The following is a 19,494-nucleotide window of genomic DNA, read 5'->3' as shown; positions in this document are numbered from 1 at the left end:
AGAAAGGCAGTGTGCTCCAGTGCCAACAAGCAGAAACAGATTCTGCCTGTGTGAGTTCACATCTTGTGCCCAGCCTCTTGCCTAAGGCTGTTTCATGTCAAAAGAGGACAATAACAGTACCCTCACTACCTTGAAATATTACAGGGGTCTATTAAATACCTGTATCAACACACAGGATGTATCAGATATTCAGGTTATCTGTAATATGCACTGGGATTTCTGGTGGCCTATGGTAAGAAGCTGTACTGCAATCTCAAAGGTACGCTGCAATTCCAAAGGTTCAAATCCATCAGCTGCTCCACGGGAGGAAGATGGGCAATCTCCTATGTGATTAACTGTCTCTGAAAATCTGCTGGAGGATCAGCTATAATACACTGTGTGCCAGCACCTTGCCTGCAATACAAGAAAGCACTACCTATAAGTGATTAACAATATTTAAAAAGGATAAGCATGAACTACTGTCAGAACTATCGTAAATCCCAAACGTGCAACCAAGTATGTCAGTATATACTCACTCAGCAGGTGACTCACATCTACAGCCATAAGGTCTGTTCCAATTCGGGTTTCTGAGGCTATACATTTTTATGGGCAGAGACTACCCATCCTTCTTCCACAGAACTGGTGGATTCGAAGCACCAACCTTCAGTTAGCAGTTTAACAAGCTACACACCCGACCTTTACGAACACACAATACACATTCGCACACACCATCCACACCCACGCATGCCCAGGAAATCTTTCCAGCTGCACCCACCTGGCACACCAGGGACGCTGTGGTTGTTTTGCCAACACCAGGAGGGCCTGAGAGCAAGGCTGCTTTAAAACTAGAGCCATCGTCTCTGCCAGCAAATTTGCCAACCTTTGCTGCTGGAGAAAAAGACGTTTCCATGTTAGCCAGCATCATCTAACAGACATCCCAAAATGCTGGGAACAGGTGGACACACACTTAGCATTGAGAGTACTCTTCTAGTTTTGTTCTAAAATTGCTGAATTTTCTACAACAGATAAATATTTCTAGAGCATTTAGGAAAAACCTACTTCCTACCTCACTCCATACCCGAACAAAACCAAAAATTTTTAACTCAAATTTAAAACACTAGTTTTAAACTGTACTCTTCTGATAAACTATCCTCTGATGAAACACCAGCCCTGGAACACACGGCCCAGTCTCCATCGTAACTTGAGAAGGGACTAGACCTCTAGATGCCTGTTTACTCCTTTGTAAAGTGAGGAAAACAGCAGTACATCCTCATAAGTATGTTTCATAAGTATGTTGTGAGGATGACAGTGCCAAGCAGAGTCTGGCATGCCTCACTCAATGTTTGTCAACAAGCACAATCAGCTGTATTTGGGGGAAAAATACTCAATACAGTGTGCTTGTAATTGTCTCGACAGCACAACTCTTTCTCACCACTGGGTGCCTGAAATATAAAAGGTGCTCTCTGTATCCTCAGTGGAGGAGGGAGATGGCGCCATTCAGTGCCAACAGGAATGAGAAAAAGTCCACCCAAGGCCTCTGAAGGTTCTCACCAGGCACCTGAATAATTTTCTGCCTCCTTCATGTTGTAAAAATTTTATGGGGTTTAAAAAAAGAGTAAAACAATTTTATGGATTTTGAGAAAAGTAAAAGAATCCAATTTGAAGCTGGTCTTGCACCCTCCAACTCTGTTTATAAGACAGAGTAAATGGGCATCACTGTCAGTGTCTAGTAACCACTGAGATATCACCGTCCCCCTAAGTTCTGCCTTCCTATTTCTCACACAGCATCCTCTGAGAGCTTGCAGGGCTGCAGCTCTAACTTGGGAAACACTACTACCATTTGTGATCTGGAACCTCAGGGTCAAGAATACCTTTGTCATTAAAAACTCAGTCCCACAAGGGCAAATATAAAACCATTACTGTAGAATGAGTACAATGACCCAAGGCGGGGGGTGGAGTGGAAGGAGAGACATGAGGATGTGCAGATGGAGGGGGCGATTAATCATGGGATTGTACAATCTGATGGGTGGAGGGTGAGGGAAATTGGAAGAATCTGCTCTGGAAAATAATGTCTTCAAATTTTGTAAATAAACTAGTATTTTTTTAAGAAGTGTGGCTTTTCATTTCCTATGACAAATGCCTAATGAACAAGCACAGAAAATCAGAAGCTCGGACTTCTCAGCAACAAATCCAAGGTCCTGGGGTTTTGCAGCTGCCTCAGCTTTTAAGTCCCATCTTCTACCCCAGCTGTCTTCTGCTCTCACAGCCTTCCTCTCATATCTTCAAACCTTAGCATAAAAACTCTTTCCCACCCAACACCCATCTTCACTGGGCTCAGAGCAGGACTTAAATATCTGCTCTTGGGTGAATGAACCAACTGTCAGGCACCCTCACATGTGCATAAAGGAGCACTAGTTACATACTGACAAACACACACAAAAAGGGAGTGAAGCTTAAAATCACCATGTTTTTTATCTTCAGATGGACTCTTGTGCCAGTTTCGAAGCCACCGTAGGAGTTTGTTGGCACAGCTCTGGTCACCCTGTTGTCCAATTATGGTCTTGAGTGAGGTTGGCTTATATTTATCGACCCAGAGCAAATTTTCCACCTTGTGCTCCTGGCTGTTGTCAGGCATATTCCAAGGCTCACTGTCAACACCTGCCTCTTCCTCAGTCCCCGGCTCCTCAAAGTCCAGGTCCTTCCGAACCACACTGCTTTCCTTTTTTACTGACTTTCCCAAGCCATCTCGTCGGGGAGTCAGCTTGCACTTTTTAGATTCTGAGTCCTTCTTGTTGGGACTAAATTTTCTTTTCCCTTGGTCATTTTTTTGGGGTGTTCGCTTCAATCTGGACTTTTCTTTCTTCATCTTAAAATATAGTAAAGTGAGAAAAAAGAAACTCGATGAGATAGACAAAAATTTCCATCTGAAAAAAGTTAGACGCTAGAGGGCAACCTGATACTGACCGAGTTGGTCTTTTGGACCTGGCTGGCTATGTACATCACTAACCCCAAATCTGTAAACCTGCAACTAACACACCAATATGTATGGTTGGGATGTAATTACCACATATAATTACACCAAGTGCAATTGTTTTAGGTGAGAATAAATGACTTTGTAAAGCATTTTTACTCATTTCCTAAAAAACAAATAAACAAAAAAACACCACCCAAAAAATACCCAGGAATATTCCTAGTTAGAGTTTAAATTAAAAAAAAAAAAGAGTGAATGAAAAAGAGATTCTGAATTCCAAGTATTCTGACAAAAGCATATATACACTGATGAACATGTTATAAACAAAAGGTACTGAATTGGCACAATGGGATAGCATTTAACCAGGAAGAAAAGTACTGATGATACATGTCACAATGTGGGTAAATCCTGACAGTGCATTCAGGTACACAGGCCACAGGGTATCCGGCTCTGTTTCTATGAAATGTTCACAACTGGCAAATATTCAGGGGCAGAAATCAGACCAGTGGTAAATACAGGCTGAGGAAGGCACGCAGAATGCCCATCTAGAACAGGCTTTCTTTCAGAGGTGATAAAAATTTTCCAGAATGAAGATAGAGGTGATGGTTGCACAGCCTTTTGAATATAGTAAAATCCACTGAAGGCTGAGGAATGGAAATAAAGTAGCAGACTAAGAATCCATGGGAAATGCTGGGGGGGAAAGGATGTTAGGTAAAAAAAAATATTAAAAAAGAAAAAGAACATTCTATGGGTAAAATATTCAATGATGCAAACAGAAAAAAGAAAAAGAAAAAAAAAAAGCTAAGCTAAATGTGCCATTTGGTTAACAGCATTATATCAGCGTTAATGTCCTGGTTTTGATCACTGGGCTATGATTATGTGATCTATTAACATTACAGGCTACCAGGTGAAGGATCAATTCAAATCCTTCACAAGAACTGTTGTAACTAGAGTAAACTGCAAAGACCACATAACCTCTGGAGTGGCAGTTAAGAGACAATAACCAGTGTGTTTCAGGTCCTGCATGTGTTACTCTATATTCTGCATATAGAAAGGTCTGCTCAGTGAGAATGAATGAAGCTCAAACCAAGAGAAGCAGTGACAGACACTGAACATCTGTAACATCTGAGGCTCCAGCATGTGCTAGACCAGACCCACCCTGCCACAGGTTAGAGATGGTACTGTTTTGCTAAAGCTACTATGAGCTGATTATCTGTCACAATTAAAAAACATTGTTACAGTTCTCATTAAGAATGACTTTATCATACTGTCTTAGGCGTGACCTATTATAGAGCCAACCCAAGAAACTGGGAAGTTTACTAAATTGATAGTGAAGTACAGTACATTGTCCTCTATGATCACTATCCTTTGAGAAAGATTAAAAAAATAAAGATGGCCCCATAGCTGAGTCCTCCAGCACAAAAGGAAACAACTGGGCTAATTTATGGTGCAGGGGGGTATCTTTTAGCCAAAAAGCATATTGTTGTTATGTGCCGTTGAGTTGCCTGTAACTCATAGCAACCCTATGTACAACAGCCCTAAACCCTGCTCTATTTCGTGCCAATCTTACTGTCTCTAACACACCTATCCACATTACCCTAGTCACTGAATACATCCATCTCATCAGAAGTCTTTCTCGCCTGCGCTGTCCCTCCACCCTCCCAAGCATGACATCTCTCTTCAAGGACTGATCCGCCTTGCAACATGTCCAAAGTATGTCAGATGAAGCTTCAGGATTCTTGCCTCGAAGGAGCAGCCCAGCTTCACCCTCTCCAGGATGAAGTTTTTTGTTCTCCTAGCAGTTCATAGTACATTCAATACTCTTCCCCAACACCACATATCGCTACCCAAAAAATGAAATGGTACCCAAATTCAAAGAAGTTTACTGTATACAAACCTCAGCTTCAAACGCTATTTCATACTTGGACTTCTTGCCTGGCATAGTTCGAATCAGATCCAGTAAGCCATCTTCATCAATAATTTTTGTTCCCAAGACTGCAGCCTATTGGTTATAAAATCAAGTCATTAAAACTGCATCCTTTCTGTAAACAGTATGATACTAGGGACTATTAGGAAGTAGAAAACCCACACTTTCAAAAATCAGCATCTACAGGAAAATACCATGAACAACAAAGACCATGGGAGATACATACATTCCTCACAGCAGTGAGCTGCACTCAGAGAATCGCATTACTACTTCTGTAGATTATTTACTTGCTCCCTCTACTCTGAAAAGAAGCAAAGCCACAGAGATCTAAGTTCAGGTCGTCAACATCTATGTCTGTTCACAAGGGAGACACTTCCTCCTGCTTCTTTCTTGCTAAGTAAGCACAAGGGGGCCTTTCTCCAGGCGACAGACCATAACTGGTCTAAGGCCAGGGGAGTCCTGATCCTCTCTGATCTCTCCTAGTTCTGACTGGTCATATGACCAGCTTGAGCCAATTAAGAGGTCAATGGGATTCTACAGGTGTTTCTGGGACAATTCATGCTTTCCTAATAAAACAGTCACAACAGTATGACATCATGTCACTTCCTCCATTATCCTGCCTTAAAAGTGTACTTTAATGCCTAGAACTATAGCTGTTTATAACCACAAAGCAATGTCTAAGAAGACCAAAGCTAACATGATAAGGACAATAATATCAAAGATGAAAAAAAGTAGACATGATTAAACTGCTGACCCATCCCCAGCAAATGCCTACTCTCTGGGATTCTTGTCACATAACAAGAAAACAAAGAACTGTTTAAACCATGGTTATTTGAATATTCTATTACTTGAAGCCAAATAAAATCCTACACAAAAGACTTAATCCTTCCCCTATAACCTCCAAATTAAAAAAAAAAAAAAAATTCAATTCAGTGTACAGTGGCATATACAGAACATGTATGTCTAGAGAAAAGAGAAAATCACATTTGTGTTTATCCTTAAAGAGACTTAAATTAAACCTGAGCAAAGAAGCCATGTAAACATGAACTGTGCCTTCAACTTAGAAAGCCAAAATCCTGGGGTCAGAGCCAACCACACTTCCATGAGGAAAATGATGTAGGAGAGAAATGATTTGTCCATCTTATTCTTTTCTTCTCCACTTCGCTCTGCGTGAAGGTCATATCAGGATCTGCCAAGGTAAGTGAGCCACTGAGCTGGGCTGAGAACACAGCAGGACCCACCTTGTCACTCTTGGACTGGCCACTATCCCGGCCCATGACCAGGTAGTTTGTCTTCTTGCTGACATTTCCGGTTACTTTCCCCCCATAACGCTCAATTAGAGATTTGGCCTCATCTCGCTCAATGGACTCCAGCACTCCTGTGATCACAAATATGAGGCCTTCCAAGCAATTGTCAGCTCCCTAAAAATCAAAAGGTTCAAGCAGAGAGGAAATTACATGGTAACACTCTAAGGAAATATTTCGCCTCAAACTACAGGAAGTCGATTTTTCCTGTTTGACATCATAAATAGTGTGAAAAGGCTGTGGAAGTTTACAACAAACTAAGCACTTCAAACTAAATCTTGAGAAATTCTTATGTGGACTACCATTTAATAAACACACAAAACCAGCAATGAAAAATACACACCTGATAATATTAGTAATACTCATATTAGGTATTCATTCATATTCTTATCCATTGCACCTCTTTTCTAGTTAAACTACTAGCTAACTTGTATAAATGTAAGCAATCTGCCTACAGTAATTCTTACTATTGATAAAAAAAGAGAGAAAAATTGTGGCAAACTGTAGTGGCCTAGTGGCAAGAAGCGGAACTGCAATCCCAGAGGTGAGTGGTTCGAATCCACCAGATGCTGTGCTGGAGAAGGAGGGACAATCTCTTTCTGTACCAGTCAGATCTGATTTGATGGTACACACACATAAAAGAAGATAAAAACGTCAATTCCAAAATTGGCTCATGTCGCTTAAATATACTTCTGTTTGTCCTCTTCTCTGTCGATTACCTTATGATAGTAAGTCTAATGATGTCCTCGCAACTTTTCAACAACTCAACTCACTGCCATCAAGCCAGAACAGGCTCATGACTGACCCTCCAGCAGGTGTTCAGAGGCTGTAAATCAGACAGGAGGAGACTGCCCATTATTCTCTCACAGAGCAGCTTGTGGATTCAAACTGCTGGACTTTGAGTTGACACTGCAACAACCTCCCAACTAGGCCACCAGAACTCCCCAGGAACTTACAGGCAAGATCATATCCTTTGACGGGAAAAACTAGCACATTATTTTTACTATTTATTCTCATATTATTAGACTCTACACAAAGAAACTTGGATGAATGTGATATTTAACCATAATTAAAACGGTAACAGTTTTAGTACTTTTTGTTTTTACAATCCAGTGGGGTTCAATAAATGAACCAACCAAGCAAAATGCAAATGAAAACTATGTATGATATTCAAAGTTACCATTCTTTGATAGAAAATTGAGATCAAAACAGACTTGAAATGAGCATGAAAAAAAAAAGATCTAACAAAATTCAAAGATTTCTACAATATCAGTTTTTTTACTTTACCATTTAGATAAAAAATATTCCTTACAAGAGAAAAAGAAACAGAATGAAACTATGAATCTGTTGGAGGAGTGGGGGAAGAAAGTCTTTTAAAAATCACACGGACCTAGTAATCCCCGCTGTCCTTGGACTGTCTAGTGAACACTGTGTTATGTGCCATCAAGCCAAAACTGACTCCTAACTGACCCCACAGCAGCTTCTGAGAGGCTGTAAGTCACATGAGAAGAGACTGTCCACCTTTCTCCCACAGAGCACCTAGCAGATTCAAACTCCCTGCCCTTGGGTTGGCAGCACCACTCCTTACCGCTGGGTGGGCCACCTTAACTCCCTTCACTACAGGTTACTTAAAATTCTTCTCCACAAATTCAAAATAATTCTGGAGAACTCCACATTCAGCCTCTCTACCAAATTCTTTCTCTGTAGAACTCCTACTCTGGGACAAGAAACTACCTATAAGGTTCAACCTCTTCTCTGAGATCCTTGGAAAGCGGAGCCTTCATTTCAGCCTCATATATGTCAAGAGGAAGCAAAGCTGGCATGTTCCTCTAGACCATATACAAAAAAGCTCTTGGTATCTCTCACCCCAAAAACACACTGTCCCCTAAACACTCTAAACCTCAACTCCCATTACTAGCTATAAGACTCTCTGTTTAACTCAACTTTCCAAAAATATTACCTACTTCTTCTGTTTGTTTTCTCTCCTCTCATCCTTCAACCCACTTTCATCAGGATCTGTCTGCTTTATTCTGTTCAAACTGTTCTTGCACCAAGGACTTTGCACGTTACTAAATGCAATGAGAATTTCCAGGATCCTCTTGACTGGCACTTAGCAGCACGACAGGCTCCTTTTAGAAATACTCTCTTCGGTGAGCTCTGGTGGCCTAGTGGCAAGAAGGTGTACTGCAATCCCAGAGGTGCACCGTTCAAATCCACCAGATGCTCTGCTGGAGAAGAAGGAACAATCTCCTCCTGTACCAGTCAGATCTGATTTGACAGTACACACACACAAAATAATTAAAAAAAAAAAACAAACAACAAAGAAATACTCTCTTCTCTTTGCTTCTGGGACAGTCTCCTGGTCCTGCAGTACACTGCTATACTCACAGTGCTTGGACTCTTCCAGGTACAGCATCCATCTCAGGTCACTCTGCCCTCACTGTGAAATGACTGACCCAACAAATCACAGTCACCTTCACTTGCTGTTCAAAGGCTTCAAGCCTTTCCTTGTACTAAAATCAAACCCATGGCTAGTGAGATGATTCTAAGGCCTGGTGACCTCCACTGGATCCCCAAGCCTGGAAATCTTCACAGAGGATACTGCTCATCTCTCTCCTGTGGGGTAACTGCTGGCCCTAAACCAATGACTCTCCAGTTAGTAACTCAACACATCACACACTCTGCTACCAGGACTCCTACTGCACTAACGGAAGGCTAAAAAGAGCTGATCTGACTTCCTACAGATTCAACCTAAAAACTTAACTTCTGGAGTGATCTCTTCATCTCTCAGGGATCGCCTGTACTCAGCATCTCCATGTGACTATCACATACAAAGCATATTATCACCATCAACAAACTCGTCATCACCTCCCCAAACAGGATCTGCCTCCGAAGGCATCAGCATCGACTCAGCCACTTAATGCCAGGAAACTGGAAATCACCCTGATACTCAATCTTTTTCAACAGTTATTTTCTTGTCAATTTTACCTCTTCTATTGAAGTTCCGTTCCTCTGCACCATTTTCACTGCTGTTGTTGTTTGTTGTAAACCACTGAGACAGAATCAACCCATAGCTGACCTTCCGGTGGGTTTTCAGAGGCAGTTAATAGCATGGAAGGAGACTACCGATCTCTCCCACGCTAAGCAGCTGGTGGCCTCAAACAGCGTGCTTTCAGAATTACAGCGCAGCTTCTTGCGTCTAGACCACCAAAGCTTCCTGTTTTCACGGCTATCACCCCAAAACAAACTGAATTTCACTGCCAGGGAGTAGGTTCCAACTACAGTGACCCTCCATCAGCTCAGTGAGGCGGCAAATCATCATAAAAGGAGACTGCCCATCTTCCTGCTACGGAGCCACAGGTGGACTCCCAGCCTTTAGGTTAGAAATGCAATGTTCTACAGACGCACCAGAGCTCCCTGGCCAAAATGTATCTCCTATCATTTCTCACCACTTTTCCTAACTTAATTCCCTGGACCAGAGAGAGGTCAACTATGAATTCATTAAAACTCATCAACACTCGACAACAATTCTACAAACAAGCTATACACTTCTGTACACACTCCTTCCTCACCTAATGGACCTACGGACAGAATAAGTTCCAAAAGTCAGGTTAATATAGAAAAATTGGCCTTATGAGGATCTGACCACATGGGACCACACAACGGAGCATCATAAACATCATTAACAGTATACATAAACAGTACCATTTCATCACCGCGTAACTTTTAAACCACTGAGAATCACAGTCCATCCAGACTGACACATAACTTTAACCATCAAAGCCGGTGTCATTCTTGCCTAGCATGTTAGCATGCATTACTTCCAGTTGTACACTGGTAATGTACAAAAAAAAAAATCAGGATGTTTTGGGGGATTTTTTGTGTGTTTTTTACCACTGTCATAAATGCAAAATATCAGATAAAACAGTTAATAAATGAGGAGCAGATGTTATTTCCTAGAAGCATATTCTGGTGGGAGAAAAAAAATTAACTCAAAAGATTTCTAGTATATACCAAATCATTGCCTAAATAAACTTGTAAGTTAAAGAAACTTCAAATGTTTTCTTACGAAATCACAAGAGAATATATGAAAATTCTCAGGGAGATTATCAACTGAAAATCTTTATCACTGAGGTATATGAAGTTCAACTGACATCTGTTTAGAATCTAGTATTCCATATACAAATGGAAATTCAAATACATGTTAAGAAAAGAAGTCCTATTAAAATAATTTTCAGGTTAAAAGAAAACAAAATCTATTAAAACACCAATTTGGGAGCTGACCTTTAGTTGCTACATGAGTATGCTGCAATTTAACATTAAGAAATATTTCTGAGAAGAGATGTATGTCTTTATAAAATTTTAACTTAAAAAAGTATTCCGGCTGCCTCACAAACTTTGTTATTTAAAGGACATTTTTTTCCCTTCTTATGCCCCACAGTGATATATATATCCCGCATTCCTGAGGATCTGTCGTTATTAATTCTCAGTGCAGAGCTCCATGGCCCACAGAGGCCGTTACTGGCATGGACTCCCAGGGCTCTTACCTTCGGGATTTCTTTGGAGCCCAGAGCTTTGGGGCCTTCTCTATTTAGGAAGCTCCGATAAGCTTGATAATTAGTGCGTTTCTTTTCTGAATCTTCAGGGCTTGGAGACTTTGAAAAGAGAGAAAGGAAACTGAGCAATCATGCAAAATTCTATAACATTTAAAATACATATCTACCAAATAAACCAAAAAACAAAAACCCCTCAACATGCCTACAAGAAAATATGCAATCACCACTGAGACCTTTTTTTCCTCTTCTTTTTTTATAAGAATTATTGGGGGGGAGGGTATGTGTGTGCAAGCACATGACGTCACATCAGATCCAAATGGCACAGGAGGAAATTGCCCTTCCTTCTCCAGCAAAGCATCTGGTGGATTAGAACCCCATGCCTTTGGGACTGCAACACAGCTTACCAGTAGGCCACCTGAGCTCCCTCATGAGACCTTAATTACTGTGCAGCCAAGTACGCCCCAGCTAACTGATGCCTACTGATGCCTAATTTTAAAATAGTGACATGTCTGTCCATCTCAATTTTTTCCAAAAGTGCCAGCTCTAAGCAAATAAACTTAAAAGAGTGTGTTTTACTTTTAGAAATTCACATAAATGTTAAACTCTACTCCACAATATGTTGTTGTGTACCATCTAGTCAGAACTGAACCACAGATGACCCTCCGGCAGGTTTCTGGAAGGAGTTAATCGAACAGGAGACTGTCCATCCTTCTCCCACATTACATAAAAGAAAACTTTTTCCAAGAAAAATGTTTTCACTTAAGAAGGCATGCTATGTTTCTCTTATGACTGTGAACATCCTAAACAACTGTCCTATTCTCATGGCATGAGTATCACAGGCCACAATCAAAGCCTTCATATAAGCCACCCTCATTGTTTGTTGTTGTTTGGTGTCCCTGAGTCCATAAGACTCACAGTGGCACAATGAACAAGAGATCTGAACCCTATCCTATCCAGTGCCATCTTCATCATCTCTGACACAGTTGAGCCCATTCCTGCAGTAACTCTGTCAATCCATCTGGTTAAGGGTCTTCCTCTATTTTCCTGATCCACCACCACCTTGCCAAGTATAATGTCTCTCTCCAAGGAGTAATTTCTTCTAGTAACATGCCCAAAGTATTCGAGATGAATCTTTGTTATCTTTGCCTTCAAGAAAGGATATTCAATAGTCTCCAATACCACAGCTCAAAGACATCAATAATTCTTCTGCCATCCTTATTTTCTAGCTCTCAGATGTGTAATAAGTGGCAACAAAGATCATCAATCAGGTGTTATCTGAGTCCTCACTGCTATTGAGTCAAAACTGATCCACCACTGAGTTTTCAGAAGCTGCAAATCACATGGGAGATTACCCATCTGTCTCCTGAGGAGTGGCTGGTGGATTTGAACCACTTGCCTTTGTATTGGACGTTCAACTCTTTAACCTATAGGTCATCAGAGCCCCCTTCATATGAGCAGCCAGCTCAAATAAAAGAACTGCCAAAAAGCAGATACATTCTATATGTCACTATTCTCATCTATATTTGATCTCTCCCATTCTATTTTATTCAGAAGATCTGAAAAGATGGATGTTGCTGCAGAAAATCCTGGGGAAATTTTTAATTAAGTATTCCAAGATCCAATTCAGACATATGGCTAGGGCACGTGGATTTAAAGGAAAAAAAAAATCCAAGTTCTGATTTTAAAATCACTACAAGACAGACTACTTCAATGTTCTTTTTCTTGCTATTTTACATTATTTTTAACTTGCAAGTCACCTCAAATCTCTGAAAGCGACAAAATACTACTTCCTATAAAGAAGTGACTTAATAAAATAGCTTTAAATAGCTATGAGTGAAATAAGTCATTTTGGGACACCTCTGGAACCCAATTACAATTTTTAGTAGTGGTTCTAAACACGGGTGTACATTCAAATCATCTGAGAACTGACGAAAACACAGCTGTCTAGGTAGCATGCCCTGGAAGCCATGTTTCTAACCAGCTTTGCAGAAAACCCAATGCACTTTAAAAATGTGTAAACCATTCATCAGTAATGGTAATTCTATGAGGGAAGCAGGGCAGGAAATCTACCCCAAAACTCTAGATTCTAAACAACTTACAAAAAATTACCTTTGAAATACAACCATTTGTGGAGTCAAAACTGTTACTTGATCAAAATAAATGGAATTTATTAAATATTCTGAGGTTCCCAAACTGTTTATGCAAAAACTGCAATTTCTATCCCAGCATTAAAATACACAATGGAGATTAAAAGTGTCATATAAAGATTTCTTCTTTTTTAATAAATATAGACAAGCCTCTGTAAATGAAAGAGATTTTAAGTGCCTGAAGAAAAACAACCATCCACAAGACAAATATTTAGTGGAGATAAGATTTCCGAGGCCAAAAAGCTAATTGTTCCTCTAAGCATATTTATGAGCAATCATAAAACAAAAGGACTTTTAAATCACCACTCTCCCACTATTCTACACTAATAAGTAACAATGAGAGGCAGCTAACATAAATAATATTTTGTTTTTAATTCTGAATGCCCAAGAGGTATACAGGAATAAATAGGAGGTTTTATGAAGGTTTTCAATGAGACCATTTTCTTCTCAAATGTATTAGAAAATTCTTAAAAAGGTATTTTATACTTAACTGTTTTCTTCCCTTTTGAAACTGATTTAAGTATCTTATTATTATTATACAAGTGCAAAAAAAGGGGGGGAAATTATTTCAGAACAAATCCAAATAACAATTTTAGTATTAACAACTGAAACTTACATAGCACTTATTATGTAACAGGTATTGCTATTAAACAGTCCATTACTTCTTGTTGTTGTGGTTGTGCCACAGAGTTGAGTCTGACTCATGAACCCTATGAACCAGATCTGAACCCTGTCCTGTCCTGTGCCATCATCACAATCTCTGACACACTGCCCAATGCTGCTGACACTGTGTCAATCTATCTAGCAGAGGGTCTTCCTCTCCTTTGTGGTCCCTTCACTCTCCCAAGCATGAGGTCCCACCCTCTACTAGTAAAATGCCCAGTGTATGTGAGATGAAGCTTCACAATCTTTGCCTCCAAAGAGCACTGTGGCTGCACGTTTTCCAAGATAAGTACTATTATTCCCCTTTTACACATGCAAAACTGAGGCACATACAGGGAAGCTAACTGGGCCAAGGTCATGTTTCTGCTCAATAAATGGCAGGCCTAAGTTCATGCTTGGTGCCACTCACTGTGCTATCCTGCTTTTTATACATTTGGGGTTTTTGTTTTGCCTTAAAAGCCCTATCACTTACAGTGAACAGTTACTTAAACTCTCCTAGCCTCTGTGTGCATTATCATTTAAAGTTGAACAATAAAAGTCAGTATCTGGCTATATTAGTAATCCATACTAAAGGGTTAGCTATTTAATATCCTGAATTTTTAATAAAAGTTTCTAATATGAATGCTGAAGATTATCCAAAAACGATTAGAACAGCACATCAGCAGAGAACTGCCGGAAGTCCAGGCTGGGTTTAGAAGGGGTCGTGGTACTAGGGATATCGTTGCTGAGGTTAGATGGATCTTGGCTGAAAGCAGGGAATACCAGAAGAATGTCTATCTGTGTTTCATTGATTATGCAAAGGCATTTGACTGTGTGGATCATAACAAACTGTGGCTGACTCTGAGAAGAATGGGAATCCCAGAACATTTAATCGTGCTAATGCGAAACCTATACTTGGACCAAGAGGTAGTAGTCAGAACAGAGCAGGTAACACTGCATGGTTCAAAATTGGGAAGGAAAAAAAAATTGGGAAGGGTGTGCGCCAGGGATGCATCCTGTCTCCATACCTTTTCAACATGTATGCAGAGCAGATTATCCGAGAGGCTGGGCTCTATGAGGAGAATTGTGGCATCAGGATTGGTAGAAGAGCTATTAACAATCTGCGTTATGCAGATGACACAACCCTGCTTGCTGAAACTGAGGAGGACCTCATGCACTTGCTGCAGAGGGTCAAGGACTGCAGCCTTCAGTATGGACTGAGGCTCAATGTCAAGAAGACAAAGATTCTCACCACTGGACCAATTGGCAGCGTCAGGATGGATGATGAAGAGATTGAGATTGTTCACAGCTTCAGTTTGCTCGGCTCCACAGTCAACACTCTTGGCACCAGCAGTCAGGAAATCAAAAAGCGTATTGCGATGGGAAAGTCTGCTGTTAGGGACCTCTCTAAAGTACTCAGGAGCAACAGTGTCTCTCTGGAGACTAAGGTGCGCCTGATACAGGCCATGGTCTTTGCAATCGCTTGTTATGAATCAGAGAGTTGGACAATGACTAGGGAGGACAGAAGGAGAGTTGATGCTTTTGAGCTGTGGTGCTGGAGAAGAGTACTGAATGTACCATGGACTGCCAGGAAAACAAACAGATTCATCTTGGAGAGGATTAAACCAAGCTACTTCTTGGAGACAAGGATTCTGGGGCTTCGTCTGACATACTTTGGACATGTTGCCAGGAGGGACGGGTCCTTGGAGAGGGACATCATGCTTGGGAGGGTGGAGGGACAGCGCAGGAGGGGAAGACCCTCTATGAGATGGATTGATTCGGTGACTGGGGTAATCGGGATGGGTGTATCAGAGGCGGTGCGGTTGGCGCAGGATAGAGCAGGATTTAGGGCTGTTGTGCATAGGGTCGCTATGAGTCGCAAACGACTTGATGGCACATAACAACAACAACAACAATATGAATGCACCTTAAAAATACTATGAGTTATAAAGTTGGAAATAAAACAGAAAGCAAACCCAGATCAACACATAACTCGAAAATAAAATACAATTTAGAAAGTTTCTACCTCTTTTTTCACTGGTGAACTTTTTGTTTTCTTGGGAGTTTTTATCTCTCCTTTCAATTCAACAGCATCGTCTGGTCTCTGGGAGCCTCCAGGCTCTGCTTCTTTTGAAGAACTCTCGTCTTTTTTTTTCAGAAGCGCCAGCTTAGCACTGGCCTTTGGAGGAGAGCCTTGGCCTGTTTCATGAACTGCTGACTTAGAAGGCTGCGGAGATGCTTTTGAACTTTCCCTTCTGGCTTGTTTCTTCGGACTGCAACTCTTTCCTTCTTCCAAAACCTGTTCTGTCTTTTCTAGGAAGAAAGAAAATGTTACAAGTGCTATTTTCCAAATGACATTATTAACATGGTTTTCTTCCCATTTTCAGTGGAGTAATATCACCTACAGACCATCATGTTGATTTAAGTAACACATCAAGCTTTTTGCTCTACTGCTTATATAGCACATTTTTTAAATATCATACATAGAGTAGATTACCTGTTAGTTGTATAATCAGTTCAAATTAATGGATTTGTCTGTCTTTTTAAATATAAATTAACCAATTCCTTAAAATAATATGGTAATCCACACCTAGGAATAAATATGGAATTCACTCCAAAAATAAATTTCAATGATCTGAAATTTACAGAGAAATACTTTTCTGACTAGAATGTCACATAAAAATACTACTAACGTCCAATTATGATTAATTTTAGAAAACATAATGCATGAGAATGATTGTATGAAACACAATGTGAATGAAGAATAATGTGAAACACAACTTTGTAAGCACACCAGTTTTAAAAAAAAAAAGAAAGAAAAATTACATGTATTTAATATAATCTGAAAATCCAAAATCCCGAGGTTTCCAGACGATAGTTAGCGATAGTTCTGTATCAGAGGACATCAAGGACAAAGCTTACACTGAGGAGGGAGCTTCTAGAGACCTGGAGAACTACAAGTCAGATAGATGATAAGAGCATCTCTACATTAAAAAGCTCTGAACATCTAAGTCTTTGTCCTCAGAGAAAGCACACACTGCACCACAGTGAGATTGAAGCCAAGAGCTGTAAAGCTGTAACACAAGTCTCACAACATCAGAGCAGATGAATATCATGTCAAATAGCTTTCAAAGTCTTCCACATAGTCGCCAGCTGGCTAATTCTAAATACAAATTTTTCTCACCTCAAAAAAAAAAAATCTTCCACATACCTATCTATAGTCTGAAATGTCTTCCTAAACACACAAGACAATTAACAAAAATATATAAGCAAGATAATTGTGAATTTTCTCCTATACCAATATTTCAGCTTATTTTGTTTTCTTTGCTAATCTTACCTTTATTGGGATATTTTTGTTTGTCTGATTTACTTAAATTGGCTTCTACAGATGATGTGTCTTTCTCTTCTGGATCCTTTCGAGTCTAAGTAAAATTATAAAGTGTCAAATGGTACAAATAATAGGAAAAACTATTACCACAAAATCTGTTGTTCAAGTCAATTAAAATTGTATTTCTGATCATAAGGACATTTTCCAACCTATCAGGATACTGCAATAAACCTTTCATTTATCCACATAATTTGTGGGGCAAATGCATCATGTTTTAGTACTGTAGTTTATAAATGAGAAAAATGATGTAAGAGTACAAAAACATACCTATAAAATCTATCCTAGTTCATCCCAATCTGGGAAATCTAGAACCGACAATCTTATTTCTAGTTCATTCATCTTAAACTCTCAATTTGTGAGGTCTAGTTAAAAACTAAAATCCAAATCAAAACACTTATACAAAAACTAAACTTTAGAATAGGAACCATCATTTTCTCAAGAGAAAATAAAAATCTTTGTCCCTTCAATTCATTTCTACATAAAAACTTCATTTCTCAAAGAAAACACAAATGAAGATTTGTGATACAGTATTTTGAAAAGAATTATAATCTGAAAACCTTTTCAACTGACAAAGTCTCTACCATATCCTATTGTCTTAATATATCTTCTTGCCCACTTAAGTCTCGGTCCCTGGTCTAAGTTTGCACACCCTTTCTATGAAGGAAACTCGCAATGCTATCAAGTCAGAACAGACTCAGCTGACCCTCTAGTAGGTTCGCAGAAGTTATAAATAGCACAAAAGAGATTAATCTTTTTGCCCCAGAGCTGCTGGTTAATTCAAATCATTACCTTTGGTCACCTTTGCAATGGCAGCACAACGTATACTATCTAGTATAGCACAGTAATTGGCCAATTATGAAAAGCTAATTTATGCATCCTGAAGAGGAAATAATATTAAAAAGTTACTGAAGGTGTGTTCCAGACAAATTCTGAAAAGCATTATTTATTGAAAAAGCACCTAAGAGCTCCTTCGAGACAGAGGAAGGAGCTCTGGTGGCCTAGTATTAAGAAGTTGTGTTGCAGTCTCAAAGGCACACGGTTCAAATACATCAATCATCTGCCCCATAGGATAAGGATGGGCAATCTCCTCCCATGCCCACTAGAGGGTCAGCTAAGGGTTGTTTCCAACTTGACGGAACAAAACAACAAGAGAGAGCATAAAGACAAGGTATCAATTAATTGCTTTATAAAGGTTCTGGATTGTTTGGGCTCTGACAATCTTCCACGGAATATAATTTTCTAAGTAAATTTCCAAAAATATTTTTATTATTTAACTTAGCTGTATCTGGAAGAATGACTCACAGTTGTAGAATACACAAATATAAGAAGGACTATTGGTAATAAATTTAGGAGTACAAACAGCTTCACATAGAGGTACCTTTTTGGTCCTGGGTTCTTCATCCAACATAGCTAATGTTTTGGCAAACTCTTCATCATCATGCAGTTGCTTCTCCAACTGTAAAAAGTGTCAACACAATGAGTTGCTTTTGTTCTTCATCTAATCATTGATTAACAATACTTAGAACTAGGAAAGCATTTTCCAGAAAATTCCTGTCCTTTCCACTAACACACCAAGAGTGGTATTCTTCCACTAATATTCAAATAGGTTTCAATAAGCCAACGTACATTTCAGAACCGGCATTTCTAGCTAACCAGACAGGATGAATAACCTGGAAATATTCTAAAAGTCACATTTCTTATAAAATTCAAAACCTACCATTTTCTCTTAATAGTCCTATAATAAAACTTATAGATATCTTCTGTTCATTTAAATTCTAGTAAAGGCTTTGAAACTAATCTCAATCTAATGGGAAAACAATAAATTGCAAGGCACAAAAGAAAAAATGAATCTAAGAGATTACATCTATTTCTTCACATATTATAATAGAAAGACATAAATGCAGCAACTCCTGGTTTCAGTTACTGATTCAAATATATGTGACTTTTAAAACATCAAACACAAATGGCATAACATAGTCCCTAAGGACAATGCTCTACATTCTACATTGAAGAGCAGTGACTGAGAACTTAAAATCTTAGTCATCTAAGTCACAACCACTGGTCTTTTCCTGTCTGGGGTGAAAAGTAGTGAAGACCATCAAAGAATGAAGGAAACAAGGAGTCCACAGCATCAATGGATCCTCAACTTACATAACACTGAGACTAGGAGAAACGGGTGGCACACAGCCACCACCAAGAACCAATTATGAAACTGATCACGAAAGAAGGACCTAGATAAAAAGCGGATAAATTTAGAACAAAACCACAAATTGCAATAATGGTCAGGCTTACTGGCCTTTAGAAGACTGTGGAACCCCAGGGCTATGGTCCTTAGCTACCCTTTGCATCTGAAGTTAAATACATCCATGTGGCTAAACTTGTAGACAAACGACAATAGAGATCTGTAAGGTAAACAGTAACACCAGAGAGAGCACTTAGAACACTGCACCACCTGTTTTCAGTTAACATCTGCTATTCCCGACCATCTCAGGAACAGATTTGAGGCTTTGAACACTAATGAACGAAGGCCAGATGAGTTGTGGGAGGATATCAAGGGTATCACCCAGGAAGAGTGCAAAC

At 39.6% G+C, this 19,494-nt stretch overlaps 1 protein-coding gene across 1 annotated transcript in view; it reads right to left on the bottom strand.

Moving 5' to 3' along the window:
- Positions 1-19,494, bottom strand: part of RFC1 (replication factor C (activator 1) 1, 145kDa) — a 71,990-nt gene that overhangs the window by 12,618 nt on the left and 39,878 nt on the right. The window contains exons 7-14 of the mRNA XM_006895420.1: positions 18,293-18,370; positions 16,864-16,948; positions 15,553-15,839; positions 10,729-10,836; positions 6,119-6,298; positions 4,848-4,952; positions 2,443-2,845; positions 755-864 (exon numbers count right to left, since the gene is read on the bottom strand). Coding sequence (XP_006895482.1) covers positions 755-864; positions 2,443-2,845; positions 4,848-4,952; positions 6,119-6,298; positions 10,729-10,836; positions 15,553-15,839; positions 16,864-16,948; positions 18,293-18,370 — 1,356 coding nt within the window. The remainder of the gene's footprint in view (positions 1-754; positions 865-2,442; positions 2,846-4,847; positions 4,953-6,118; positions 6,299-10,728; positions 10,837-15,552; positions 15,840-16,863; positions 16,949-18,292; positions 18,371-19,494) is intronic.

Source organism: Elephantulus edwardii, unplaced genomic scaffold (genome assembly GCF_000299155.1).
Source record: "Elephantulus edwardii isolate Elephantulus edwardi_28Jun2011 unplaced genomic scaffold, EleEdw1.0 scaffold00167, whole genome shotgun sequence".
Classification (NCBI taxonomy): Eukaryota; Metazoa; Chordata; class Mammalia; order Macroscelidea; family Macroscelididae; genus Elephantulus; species Elephantulus edwardii.
The sequence above is the reverse complement of the archived record's forward strand: the minus strand, read 5'-3'. Positions and strand labels throughout refer to the sequence as shown.